General features: G+C 57.5%; 1 protein-coding gene across 2 annotated transcripts; it reads left to right on the top strand.

Annotated features, from left to right (window-relative positions):
- Positions 1–2,740: 2,740 nt before the first annotated feature.
- Positions 2,741–12,257, top strand: ST6GALNAC4 (ST6 N-acetylgalactosaminide alpha-2,6-sialyltransferase 4). 2 transcript variants are annotated; one of them, XM_042913649.1, is made up of 7 exons: positions 2,741–2,914; positions 3,353–3,439; positions 4,961–5,146; positions 8,457–8,869; positions 10,611–10,718; positions 11,334–11,486; positions 11,576–12,257. In XM_042913649.1, exons 2-7 carry the CDS (start codon positions 3,428–3,430, stop codon positions 11,763–11,765), a joined length of 1,062 nt encoding a protein of 353 aa, XP_042769583.1. In that variant the 5' UTR covers positions 2,741–2,914; positions 3,353–3,427; the 3' UTR covers positions 11,766–12,257. The 2 variants fall into 2 exon arrangements, with proteins under 2 accessions (XP_042769583.1, XP_042769584.1); XM_042913650.1 differs by lacking the exon at positions 11,334–11,486.
- The last annotated feature ends 1,051 nt before the right edge of the window (positions 12,258–13,308 follow it).

The following is a 13,308-nucleotide window of genomic DNA, read 5'->3' as shown; positions in this document are numbered from 1 at the left end:
GGGCCGCCACCCAACAACTTGACTCTAACGTTTTAACTGAGACCAGAAGAGTCCGATGCAGCCCTGGGAGTCAGGCCAAGGTCATGGCAAAGGTCTGGGGTGAGAGAGAGCGCCTGACACTTAAGAGAGAGAAACATCTCACCGTGGGAGGGACAGTGTGTTGGTGGTGGGATTTTGTGGGCCAAGAGCGGACCCCCCAGGACTGGAGCTTGAGCTTGGGAAAGCCCTTCAGCCGACACCAAACATTGCCATTCCACTAGCCTTTAGAGGAAATGAAGAAAAATGGTGGGGAGGGAAGGGAGAGGGAAGGGAAGTTGAATGCCACCGCCCTGGAGTGTGGGCTTCTGGAATGCGTGTACAATTGTCCTCACCCCTAGTTGTCTGGGTGACCTTGGGTGACATTCAACCTCTCTGAACTGGCACAAGCCACAGAGAATTTCTTGTTTGGGCTCAGCAGGAAGTTGAGACATGGAGGCCTTAAGGTCGTCGCTCAGGAGGTGGGTGGGTTGAGGAAACTGTGGCCGTGGGGCAGCACAGGAGGTTTGGCCCTACATTTCCCCAGGGTCTGGGTCTGACAGGACTGGAGCCTGAGAGTCCTGCAGTCAGATGAGCATGACTCAGCCCCTCACCTAGCTGGGGTCTCTCACAATGGGCTGAGCCAGAGCCTGAGGCTGGAGAGGGACATGACTTATCCGAGATCTCACAGGGCCCAGGACTCCTCCTGGTTGTCCTAAATTGCTCATTCAACAGACATGATCTAGCACATCGTGCTGGATGATTACTATGAAAAAGACCAATCAAGGTGAAACTTAAGAGGGATGGGCATGCGCTGTCACATAGAGTAGTTGGCCAGGGCCTTTCTGAAGAGGTGACATGACAGTTGAGCTGAATGGCCGGAAGGAGCTGGCTATGTGAATAGAGCAGTCCAGGTAGAGGATACAGCAAGTGCAAAGGTCCTGAGGTAGGAATGAGCTCAGTGTGATTGGGGGTCAGAAGGGTGACCAGGGTGAGCAGATGGTGGTTAAGAAGAAAGCAGGAGTTCAGACTGTGCAGGGCCTGGTAGGTCAGGATAAAGAGTGGACTTTTGCAAAAACCAAACTGAAGAGCGTTATCTGAGCCTGCAGGACTTCCCGGTGTCAGTTCTACTGTGGATTTATGATTCTCATCTGCTCTGGGAGCCCAGGACATTTGGGAACATCCTTGTTTCCATGTGGCCAGGAGGGTGTTGCCTCTTTAGAGAAAGAATCCTCCTCACATCAGGTCACCAGCCATTGTGGGTAATGAATGGATCTGTGGGGAATTCCTCACAACTGTCCCCTTAGGGTTGAGTCTATGAGGAAGAGAAACGGGAAGGATGAAGACTGGGGGGTCAGGGGCAGAAGGACTCAGGCTTTGCGTGCCTGGCCTTGTGTGAATGAGACCACAGAGAGAGTTTGAACTTGGGCCACCACCCTTGAACTATGCCCAGGCTAGGGTGCAGGGACAAAGTAGGCCCATGCTCAAAGGAGGCCCAGGGACAGGGCTTGACTCAGCATGCCCTCCCCGCAATAGGACGGGGAGAGTCACGGCCGACTTGGTTTTGCACCTGAGCAGGTAGCCTTGGGAAGTTGCTGATCTGGGTGTGGATCAGAACGTGGATACCTTGGCATCGTGCCCACGTCAGAGCCTTTGAGAAAAAGGTGAATGGAGTTTGAAATGGGGTCTGAGAAGGAACCTAGCCTGGATCTCAGGGGAAGGCCCCACAGAGGGAGGTGGGTGTGGTGGAGGTGGTAAGACCTCCATAGGTAAGACCTTTATGCTGGCCCATAAAGCATTATAAAAAAAAAAAAAAAAAAAAAAAGCTTCAGATGGAAAATGTGCCGTCTCCTTCACCACAGGCCCACTATTCCCTATTGCCCCATATCTGCTCTTTCGACCCTTTGTGGCTCCTGACCGTGCTGGAGTTTGAAATCCCCAAGGGACCCCATTTGGGCCTTCAAATGGGACACATTGCAGCCTCTGTGGGGGTGCAGCACTGAGTTGGTTGGGGTCTGGAGGACACTTGGGGAGGGGGTGTTTGGGAGGTGAAAACAGGTGGCCACTGCGTGGCAGTGAGACTGCCCGGGGTTCGAATCCTAACAGTGTCACAGCTGCCCTGCACTGTATCACTGGCACGTAGGTGCTGTTATTATCCCCACTTCATAGAGGAGAAAAACTGAGGCTCAGGTGTAGGTCACACCACCAGAGACTGTCCAGCTAGGGTCGACAGAGAAAATATAAGACGACCCGTTACACCGGAATGTCAGATTTTTAATACAATTATACACTGTTTATCTGAAATTCCAATATAACTGAGTGTCCTGTATTTTACTAGCTAAATCTGGCAACCCTACCCGCCTGAAACCCAGGGCTGCTTGACCCCAAGACCCTGCTTAATTTTCCTACCCACCCCCCAATTTCAGAAATGGAGAAACCCAAGTCCGGAAGGCTAGGCAGCCACGGAGGCGCCCTGGTTCCCACCCCCGCTCAGCCTTTTCTCTCGGATCCCCGGCAGGAGCCTGGGAGAAACGTGGTTGGGCAGAAAAGGGGAGATGCGGGGGCTCCGACTCCGCCCACGGCCTGCAGGCCCCGCCCCCATCCCGGAGGCCCCGCCGCCAGCCACGCACTTCCCTCCCCAGCCGCGCAGGCGGTGCTCGTAGGTCCCGCCTCCCTCCTCCCGGGCTCCGCCCCCAGCGCGCCTGTCTCCTCCCCGTCCTCCTAGACCCCGCCCCCGCTGCCGGCGGCGCACGTTCGGTTTCCAGTCTCCAGAAGCCGCGGCCGCGGTGCCGCCTCCGCCCCGGGGCTCAGGCTTCCAGCCCGGCCCGCCCGGTTTGCGGGCCATGGAGCTCCGAGCAGTGGATCGAGAACAGCCGGAGCGCCCCAGCCTACCCGTCTGGTTAGCTCCCGGCCGGGGGAAGGGGCGGTGGAATCTGGGAGAGGGGTGGAAATCTCTCGTCCTATCCCGCCTCAGGCCTCTCCGTTTCTCCCGCCCGTAGGGAGGTAGGAAGGATGGGGAGGCAGTCGGGGCTCCAGGCTGCTGGTTCTAACTGACCCAGACTCGATGGGTGACCTTGAGCCGAGGGCTCCCCCTCCCTGCCTCTCTTTCTCCATCTGCACAATGGGGATTGGGTTGGTGTGAGGTTTCCCGAAGGTCACCTGATACCAGCTCTTTTAGGATGCGGACAGCGCTGTCCGGTGTTTGGGGACTTTAAGGCGTTTGACTCCCGAAAACCATTTGCCTTGACCCTGGCCCCATACCCTTCCCTGCCTCAGTTTCCCTGGGCAGGTTCCTCAGGGGCCTGGGACCTAGCTCTGAGTTTCTGGATCTTGGCAGGTGCCTGGCTGCCACCCCTTCCCAGCCTGAGCCCTGGAGACGGCAGCCCCCAGGCTGCTGAGCAGCGGCAACAGCATGAAGGCTCCGGTAAGTGGTGGAAGGAGGAAGGCTCTTGGGGAACTTCCGGCACAGCAGCCTCATAGCCTCTCCCACCCCAGCACTGACTCACTTTTGACCCACTGCTCCTGAGCTGGGAAGGGGAGACTGGCCTCACAGCCCTGCCTGATCTGGCAGGCTGTGTGGCTTCAGACAAGTGGTGTTCCCTCTCTGGTCTCAGTGCCCTGTGCGTCTCCCCTGTACTGAGGAGATAACAGTACTACCTCTGTGGGTATCCCCTAGGTCACCCAGGTGAGGCACCCACCTGGGAGGGGGATATGGTGCGAAAGTTCAGTTTAGCTGCTCTCAACTTTATTTAGGAGCCGCTGGTGGTGGGAGAGGACCCTGGATGCTGTGGGGAGTCCACCACCACTGCCTGAATCCGGGTCTCTGGGCCCCTTGTGGGCAGGGGACCAGATGCCCGGCAGAGCCTGAGGCCTCAGGGGCTGAACCCCCTCCCCCGCACAGCTGGCCACAGACAGATTTATTTTTAGAAGCTGATGTGGCTTGTGGGCAGAGAAGGGTGGGCCTCCGGCAGGATATGCCCTGGGAGGGGGGCGGGGGCGGGGAGCTGCATTTGCCACCTCTGATTTTCAGAGTATCAGCCAGCTGCTGGGTGGGTTCTGCGGGCCAGCTGAGGGACCTCTGCCTTGGGTGGGCTGGGAGAATATTAGAGCCCAAGGAGACACAGATGGTGACCAGGGTGGCCCAGCACATGATGGCAGCCGCAGGCCGTGCCCCCCTGTCAGGGGGCTCCTCGTTGAAAGGCTTGGTGGGGGCACTCCCTAAGAGGCCCAGCGGGCCTCCGGAGGGCGTCCTGCTTCACGTGGCCTTTGGCGCACGTTTTCTGGAGGTGGGAGCCTCTGAACCAGCAGCTGTCAATTACTGAAACCATTTCGTGAGTGACACTTCCCTTTCTGCCATCCTCCTTACTCACCTGGGCTGCTGATCCAGATCCGGCACCAGGTCAGCTGGGGGAGGGGACAGGGGATGGGCACCCTGGCGGCCTCAGTCCAAGGTCTGCAGGAGGAGGGGTTGCCCTCCTGAGGGGCCACTCTTGCGTCTTCTTGTGCACATTATAGTCTACACAGCACTGTTCCCGCTGGCCTCACGGTAAGCTCACAGGTGCTACGGGGCCTGAGTTTTTAGAAGAGGAAGCAGGTCCAGAGGGGTGGAGAGTTGCACCCAGGGCTACAGAGTGCACCTAGGCTTCTGGTTAAGAGTATGGGCTCTGCAGCCTGGATTGAAGGGCCCATCCTGTTTCCATGCTGTGCGGCCTCGGGTTTTCATCCCGGATCCCTTATCTAGAACATGGGAAGAATAAAAGGGCTTGTCTCCGGGGCCTGAGCAGCCCAGAGGAAGCCCTGGTTAACTCTGGGCTCTGCTGATGTTCTGGAAGCTACTGAGCTGGGGTTTGGACCCATGAGGCTGGAGCATGGCACCCCAGCATAAGCTTCTAGGAGCCCCAGGGACACCCCCCGCACATACCCCATGACTGTTTGTCTCCCCCAGGGTCGGCTCCTGCTTGTCATCCTGTGCTCCTCGGGCTTCTCAGCTGCCTACATCCTGCTGTGCTGCTGGGCCTGCCTGTCCTTCTGCCTGGCCCCCTGCCTGGACCCCCACCCGTCCACCAACTCCAGGCCCACTGTGCCAGGGCCCCTGCACTTCAGCGGATATAGCAGCGTGCCAGATGGGAAGGTGAGCTGGCCGGACAACATGTCGAGACGGGCCGGCCAGGGTGCCCCCTACTCTCTGGGCATAAGTGAGAACCAGGCGCGTGCCAGGCCAGCCTGGACCCCAGGCTTGGCCCCTCTGCTCACCAGCTGTGTGACATTGAGCAGTCACTACACCTCTGTGAGTCCCAAGTTCTAAGAGGAAGTGGATTTATTTTTTTTTTAATTTTGTCATTTTTTTTTTTCCCCAGAGAGAGAGAGAGAGAGAGAGTGAGCACGAGCAGGGGGGAGGGACAGAGGAAGAGGGAGAAAGAATCTTAAGCAGGTTCCACACTCAGCGTGGACCTGGGATCATGACCTGAGCCAAAATCGAGAGTCGGATGCTCAACCAAATAAGCCACCGAGGCGCTCTAGAAATGTTTTTGCTTTTGTTTTTTAATTGAATAAATATTGTCTGGCTGCTCTCAGCTGGGTGCTGGAGGTAAACTAGGTGAGTCAGCCAGGGTGGCTGGCCACCTGGAGCTCCCAGTCTGGTGGGGGAGACAGACACCTTCACATCGTGGTGATCTGTGTATCATTCTGTGTATGTATTTAAAAAAAAATTTTTTTTAATGTTTGTTTTTGAGAGAGAGACAGAGACAGAGTACGAGCAGGAGAGGGGCAGAGAGGGAGGGAGACACAGAATCCGAAACAGGCTCCAGGCTCCGAGCTGTCAGCACAGAGCCTGACGCGGGGCTCGAACCCACGAACTGTGAGATCGTGACGCTTAAGCGCCTGAGCCACCCAGGTGCTCCTGTCTTTAGATGTAACTATGTTTGCACATAATCCATTCATTCGGCAAGTGTGTATTTGGTGCCTTGGATGCGCCCTGTCTTGTGCTGATGATCGCTGCTGGGGATGGAGATGATAGAGAAAAGTCATGTCAGCCCCACACCTTTCGTCCTCTCGTGGACGCTGGAGCTCAGGGGTGATGAGGCAGCTTTGGCCCCTGCCCCGTGACGCCCCCCTCCCCATGCTTGCTCTGTCAGGTGCAGATTGGAGTACGTTATACCCCTCACCCTGATTTCAGTGGCCCCCCCGTAGTAGCTTTCTCAAAGGCATCCCATACTGACACCCAGCACAGAAAGCTCCCGGCTCTGAGTCTGATGGCTCTCTGAGCACAAAGGTCAGAGGGAGGCATGTTCAGGGACCCTGGCTCGGAGGAGACGTATTTTGGGCCTTCGTTTCTCTGAGTCTTGGTTGCCTCCTCATCGGTAAGTTCTACCGATGAATCAAGAATCTTGTAGTTTCTACCTCTGTAGAGTTGCTCTGCTGATCTAACTGGGTGATCCGTGGCCAGTGTTCACAACAGGTGCCATGTAAATATTTGATCAAGATGTAAAACCACTGGGGGTTTGGCCACATGGGACAAGAGGTGGGGTGGGCCGGGTAGATGCTGTCCCATCTTCTGTGGTGGTGGCCAGTGTTTATTTCAGACTCGAGCTCATGCGGATATGGGCTCAAGGTGGCCAGATCCTCTGGGTTTCTTAAGAGAAGCCGGAAATCCAGGTTTTGGATATCCAGAAAAAGATCTGATTGCAGTTAAATAGTTTAAAGCCCTTGCGTGGGACAAGCTGAATATCGCCTGGGGCTAGCAGTGACCTCAGATCTGAATAGACCATAGTGGGCAGGATAGGCTCAAACTGTGGGCAGAATAAAGGAATCGTGCTGTCTTTTGGAGGCATGGAAAATGGGCCTGTGAGTCCCTAAATCAACCTTAGGTCTGATATAAAATATCTCAGAGAGGAATACAGGACCATCGTAAACCCGTGTCCTCTCGGGAGGGCATGGAGACGTGGGGTGGGGAGCAAGTCTTTTTCTGGGATCCCTGACCCCTGACCGCCAGTGAACGTTTGTAGACATCTTGGCTCAGCTTCATCTTCTCGGGGGATAATGAGATGGTTGGGCCCTCACTGTCCTCTGGGTCTGGGCTAATCATTCCCCAGGCAGTTTTATTTTATTTTAATTACTATTTAAAAAAACTGTTTTAATGTTTATTTATTTTTGAGAGAGACCGAGCATGAGTGGTGGAGGGGCAGAGAGAGAGAGGGAGACACAGAATCCGAAGCAGGCTCTGAGCTCTGAGCTGTCAGCACAGAGCCCGACGTGGGGCTTGAACTCACGGACCCTGAGATCATGACCTGAGCCGAAGTCAGACACTCAACTGACTGAGCCACCCAGGCGCCCCTAATTATTATGTTTTTATGAGAGAGAGAGAGAGAGAGAGAGCATGCACGTGAGTGGGGGAGAGGGGCAGGGAGAGAGAGGCAGAATCTCAAGCAGACCCCACGCTCAGTGCAAAGCCCCGCTCGGGGGCCCGATCCCACAACCCTGGAATCAGGACCTGAGCCGAAATCAGGAGTCAGAGGCTCAACCGACTGAGCCACCCAGGCGCCTCTCCAGGCATTTTTAATTGAGTCCTCCCACAACCTGGTCAAGTAAATGCTATTTTCATTCCCATTTGACAGATGAGGAAACTGAGGCTCAGAGAGACAGAGGAAGTGGCAGAACCAGGATTCAGGCTCCGAGCCAGACGTTCTCAATGTTGTGAAACCCTAAAGACTAAAGACCCTTCTTTTACTTACAAACCAGGCACAACATGAGTGGGGCTCAGGCTGAGGAGGGAGTGGCCTAAGAGTCATTGTGAAGAGCCGAGGTTCATGTTTACTTAACAAGCACGTGCATGACCCCCAGTACCAGTGTGTGCTAAGTACCGCTTCAAGTGCTTTATAAACGTTTGCTCACGTAACCGTAATAAAGAACCCATGATGGGGCGCCTGGGTGGCTCAGTCGGTTGGGCGTCCGACTTCAGCTCAGGTCACGATCTCGTGGTCCGTGAGTTCGAGCCCCGCGTCAGGCTCTGGGCTGATGGCTCAGAGCCTGGAGCCTGTTTCCGATTCTGTGTCTCCCTCTCTCTCTGCCCCTCCCCCGTTCATGCTCCGTCTTTCTCTGTCTCAAAAATAAATAAGCGTTAAAAAAATTAAAAAAAAAAAAAAAACCACGATGGAGGGCGTATTAGGGCCTCAGCAATAGGGAAAAGGGACATGAAGGTGGCCGATGAGGAAGCATGGGGCTCTGAACACAGAGTCTCAGCCCTGCCACTTGCTATCCATGTGACCGTAGGAAAGTCACTCCCCCGGCCCAGCCTCAATTTCCCTACCTGCAAAATGGGTTGACGCCGTACTTGCAGCTGATAGAGGGGCCATGTGGAGGCGGTGGCTGTTACTGGGTGGAGGGACGGGGATGTGGGAGCCGTGTGCTCATGCCTTTCTCTTCCTCTCTGCCTCTCCCTGCAGCCGCTGGTCCGAGAACCATGCCGTAGCTGTGCCGTGGTGTCCAGCTCCGGCCAGATGCTGGGCTCGGGCCTGGGCGCGGAGATCGACAGTGCCGAGTGCGTGCTGCGCATGAACCAGGCACCCACCGTGGGCTTTGAGGCGGACGTGGGCCGGCGTAGCACCCTACGCGTCGTCTCGCACACGAGTGTGCCCCTGCTGCTGCGCAACTACTCCCACTACTTCCAGCACGCCCGTGACACCCTCTACGTGGTGTGGGGCCAGGGCAGGCACATGGACCGGGCGCTGGGCGGCCGTACCTACCGCACACTGCTACAGCTCACGAAGATGTACCCGGGCCTGCAGGTTTATACCTTCACGGAGCGCATGATGGCCTACTGCGACCAGGTCTTCCAGGATGAGACGGGCAAGAACCGGTGAGCCTGGGGCCGGCCTGCGGGGAGTCTCCCTGCTGGCTGGGGGCCTGCCTTCTCAAGCCGCTTCTTGTCCATCACGGGTCTGCTCCACCGGGCGCTGGGGTTCAGCAGTGAGGGAGGCAGACGTGCTCCTGCCTCTGATGGGGGACAGAATCAGAGAGACTGTCGTTCGTCGAGTTAGCACATAGATCAAAAAGCCCCTACGGCGGCCGGCCTTACGCGCACAGGATAGGGGAGCACTGCCGCGGGGAGCGGTGTCGGGAGCTCTGGCCTCGGGAGGGGATACTCCCTGAGATCTGAATTGGCCTCTGAAGTCCCTGCCAGATAACAGAAGTAACGGTGACAGTAGTAACGGCCCTCTTCCTGCACCAGGCACTGCCTTAAGCCCTCTGCGTTGAGGATCTCCTTTCATCTCACACTCAGACTCCTCCCAGCCTCCTCCTCCACACGCTGGCTCCTCCCACCCCCACCACAGCTCTGGAAATCCGGCCGCCAGCCTCCAGTTTCCCAGCCAGAAACCTGGGCTTTGTACCCGCCTCCTTTCATTCCATCACCTGCGGCATATGGTGGCCTCTTGGCTCTCCTGTGCCCACAGGTGCCACCTGGACCCAAGCCACCATTACGCCCCAGCCTCCGCTGTGCTTGTAGCAGCCCCTTGCTGCCGCCACTCTTGCCCCCTTGCAGTCTGAGCGCCAACCGCCTGCAACCTGACGGAGGCTTCCCTTCACGTGGAGAATGAAGTCCAGGCTCTCGTCCCTCCCCTCTCCTGGCCTGTAAGCCTCCTACGAGGCCCGCCTCCGTGATCTCATCATCTCCCTTCTCTCAACCTGCCCGTCCTCTGGGCCTCCTCACATCTCCACACTGGCTCTCACCTGCAGGGCTCATACATGTTTTCCCTCCGTCTAGAATGTTCTCCTCTCACGCCTCCCTGTGACTGACTCCTTCTTGCTATTCAGGTCTGGATGGGATGTCACCTCATCAGAGAAGCCCTCCATGACCACCCCGTCTGAAGGTGCCCTTCCCTGCCTGACATTCTTTGTCCCCTTCTTGTCTCAGCATTCCTGGCCCTCCCTTGAGAATGTTAGCACCGGCCATGGCAGGTTCCTGGCCACCCAGTTTGAAAGAGTGAGCCACCCCATAACCCTTCTGTCAAGGTGGATGTGGGTAGCCCTCGTCTGGGAGCATTGAGAGAGTTGAGCCCTGGGCTGCCCACACAGTCCCTCGCTCCCAGTTGGGTGTGGGGACCAGGGGAGGTGCTGAGCTGACGGTGTTCCCTCCCCATAACTACCTATATAATTCTCCCCATTCCACAGATGGGTCAGCGAGGCTCAGAGAGGTTTGTGAGCAAAGCTGATACCCTAGGGCAGATGTAGGGTTTGAATTGAAGACCAACTTGAATTCAGACAGGGGTCTTCCCCACTCTCACCCGCTGTGTTCGGTGGGCTCACACGATCGTCTGGGGGTTTGCTCAAGCCCCGTGTGGGTGGTGAGGGGCTGAACGAGCCTGGGTTGGCGTCCAGCTGCACCTCTTTCCTGCTGCTGATCTCGGGCTGGCTCTGTCCCCTCCCCAGCCTTCCCCAGGGCCCCCTCTGTAGGGGTCAAGGTGAGGGCCCTTGGCTGGGAGGGTGACCGGCGCTGTGCCTGGAGACAGCTGAGGCTGGGCCTGTCGCACAGCCCCTTCCTTGCTCAGACCCGCGTTGGGGAGGGACGCGGCTGCGCTGACTGTGCCCCTTCCCGCCAGGAGACAGTCCGGCTCCTTCCTCAGCACCGGCTGGTTCACCATGATCCTCGCCCTGGAGCTGTGCGAGGAGATCGTGGTCTACGGAATGGTCAGCGACAGCTACTGCAGGTCAGGCCAGCCGGGTCCTGGGCGGGAGGAAAGGCCGGGGCGGGGAGGACCGTGGGCCCCCTGTCCTGGCCTCACCCTGGGGGAGCTTGGGGCAGGGGGTGCGTGGGCTCCCCCGTGGGCGGCTGAGGCTCCGACACCCCTGGGGCCCAGGGCCTCCCTTTCCTCATATGTAAAAGAGAGAGCGATCACACCTTCCCCAGAAGGTTGTAGAAACGTTTAGAGAGAGAATAATCTACCGAGGTGCTCAGAAGGGCATCATCAGGCACCAGCTGCGTCGAAGCTGTTGCTGTTGATATCACAATAGTTCAGTATTATCGTAAGGAACATGTGCACAAGGGACAGGACGGGCCCCGGGTCTTTGTCTTCTGTTCTCTTGGAGCTTGCTTGGTGAGCACGTGGGCCAGATGACAGCCCATGTGCGCCCTCTGCCATGGCCCCGGGCCAGACGGCCAGTGTGCACGGTGCTGATGAGCGGGTGGGGGTGCAGCCGCGGGGACTGGCGGGACGCTCACCGGAAGCCCGGGACCCGCAAGGCACTTTGCAATCTTACATCTTTTTGACCCGTGGTCTCAGGTGACCGTCTGCGTTTTACAGACGGGTTATTGATGCTCACAGAGTACGTCTCCAGCCCAGAAGCGGCCAGCTTGCAAGAGCCAGAGCCAGGGTCAAACCCTGGCCCGTGGGATCCGTGGGCTGCCCTGCGCCTCCCCTGTCTGTCCTGACCTTCCCCGGGACCAGGCATGGGGGTGCTCCGGCGGGGAGTCCCTGGTGAGGGGCTGGTCGTGGTAGGTGGCAGGGTGTGGCGGGAGGCAGGCGAGCTTAGGTGCCCCACGCCTGTCCCTCTTCCCCACCCGCAGGGAGGAGAGCCACCCCTCGGTGCCTTACCACTACTTTGAGAAGGGCCGGCTGGACGAATGTCAGATGTACCTGGCCCACGAGCGGGCGCCCCGCAGCGCCCACCGCTTCATCACTGAGAAGGCCGTGTTCTCCCGTTGGGCCAAGAAGAGGCCCATTGTGTTTGCCCACCCATCGTGGAGGACCCAGTAGCCCCATCGCCTAGCCAGCCACAAGGCCCTCACCGGGCCTCTGTTCCACACTCCACCAGAAACATTTAATTTATGGATCCTGTCTCCTGCCACATGCCTAGTGGACCTAAGGTCCCTTCTGGCCCTACCCTGGGGACACTTGGAGCCATCTTAGGCCTCGTGACTTGAGGGGGAGAAGAGGAGGACTGTGGTGACCTTTGCAGCCCTTCCCTGCACCCCACTTTCTGAGTAATCCAAATCTTCATTTTGGGGTTCACCCCCGCTCTGGGTCTGTCCAGTGGCCTTTGCCCCCGGGGCTGATGGCCCCTCAACTCACCAGCATTGTGATCTTCGATCTTTCAACAGCCCTGGTCCTTCTTCACTGTCCCCCCTCCACCTGCCTTTGGTGCCACATTTCCCAGGCTGGAGCTTGGGGTTCGTTGGGCGAAGGGGCCTTTGAACTGTGACTGCCAGGGCCACCTCTGGAGTGTACGGGTAAACGTGTTTTCTGGAAGCCTGTCTGAAGTGTGGTCATGTGTCTGGGGGTGGGGATTGGGGCTCCTCTCCCTGCCACAATCCCATAACCTGTTGACTCGAGGGCAGGCTGGGTCCTTGGGCCCCTCCCCGGGCCCACAGCCGGCTAGACTTCTGGCATTTAACCTGCCCACGTGTTTCTTCCCCAGGAGCCTACCTGCTTCCCCGCCAAGTCAGGAAGCCTCTTCCTCACCAGGCCGGGAAGTCTGGCTCCCTGGCTGCACTTGGCACGGGGAATGCCCCACCTCAGCAGCTTCCAGGGTACCCCTTGTCCTGTACCAGTGGGAGGAGAGTCCAGAGCTTGGGAGGAAATGACTCAGGGTGGGAAGGAAATTGCCCCACCCCGTGTCACCTCCCTGCTCCGTGGGTTAAATTCCAAGGATCTTGCCAGTTAAATCCCCTGTTAACTCTGAAGTTGGTCACACTGCAAGAAAGGCAGGCAGAGCTTCAGTTTCCTCACCCGTAGGGTGGGAAAAACAGACTCACCAGTAAACAGCAAGGGCCAGTGAACAAGGGTCTGTGGCCACCTTGGGGAGCGGGACAGAGTTAGCACCTTTGACAGATAAGGAGAAGCCACTTGGCTGAGCCAGGAGAGCAAGGAGTCTGAGTGCCTGGGCCCTGCACCAGAGGGCTGGGGAGAGCCTGTGAAAGTACTTAACTACCCCTCCCTCCCTTTTCCCTTTCCTTTCCTTCCTTCCTTCCTTCCTTCCTTCCTTCCTTCCTTCCTTCCTTCCTCCGCTCCCTCTCTCCTTGCCTCCTTCCTTAATCTGGAGACCAGGAAACTAATGAAAAACCAGGACCCCAGGACCTCAGGCTGTCAGTTGCGATGGAGGAGCCCTGGGGTCCTAGCTCCCCCAGCTCCAGGGCTTGGGGCCCACCTCCCGGGCAGGTGACTTGCGCAGTTGTTTAGGATCTTATGCTTAGCGTAACGCTCTGCTGTTGTCAACCTGAAATTCTTAACAGTACTTTGTCATAAGGGGCTGCACACTTTCATTTTGCGCTGCACCCCGCAAACTACGTGGCCAGTTGTG

This window comes from Panthera leo, chromosome D4 (assembly GCF_018350215.1).
Source record: "Panthera leo isolate Ple1 chromosome D4, P.leo_Ple1_pat1.1, whole genome shotgun sequence".
Classification (NCBI taxonomy): domain Eukaryota; kingdom Metazoa; phylum Chordata; class Mammalia; order Carnivora; family Felidae; genus Panthera; species Panthera leo.
Note: the sequence above shows the minus strand (reverse complement) of the source record. Positions and strands in the feature narration are given on the sequence as shown.

Excerpts from the sequence above, each read along its gene's own strand:
- ST6GALNAC4 (XM_042913649.1), top strand. Across the intron at positions 5,147-8,456 it reads GCAGCGTGCCAGATGGGAAG|CCGCTGGTCCGAGAACCATG; the intron begins GTGAGCTGGCCG and ends CTCTCCCTGCAG. Across the intron at positions 10,719-11,333 it reads GTCAGCGACAGCTACTGCAG|AGTACGTCTCCAGCCCAGAA; the intron begins GTCAGGCCAGCC and ends TGATGCTCACAG.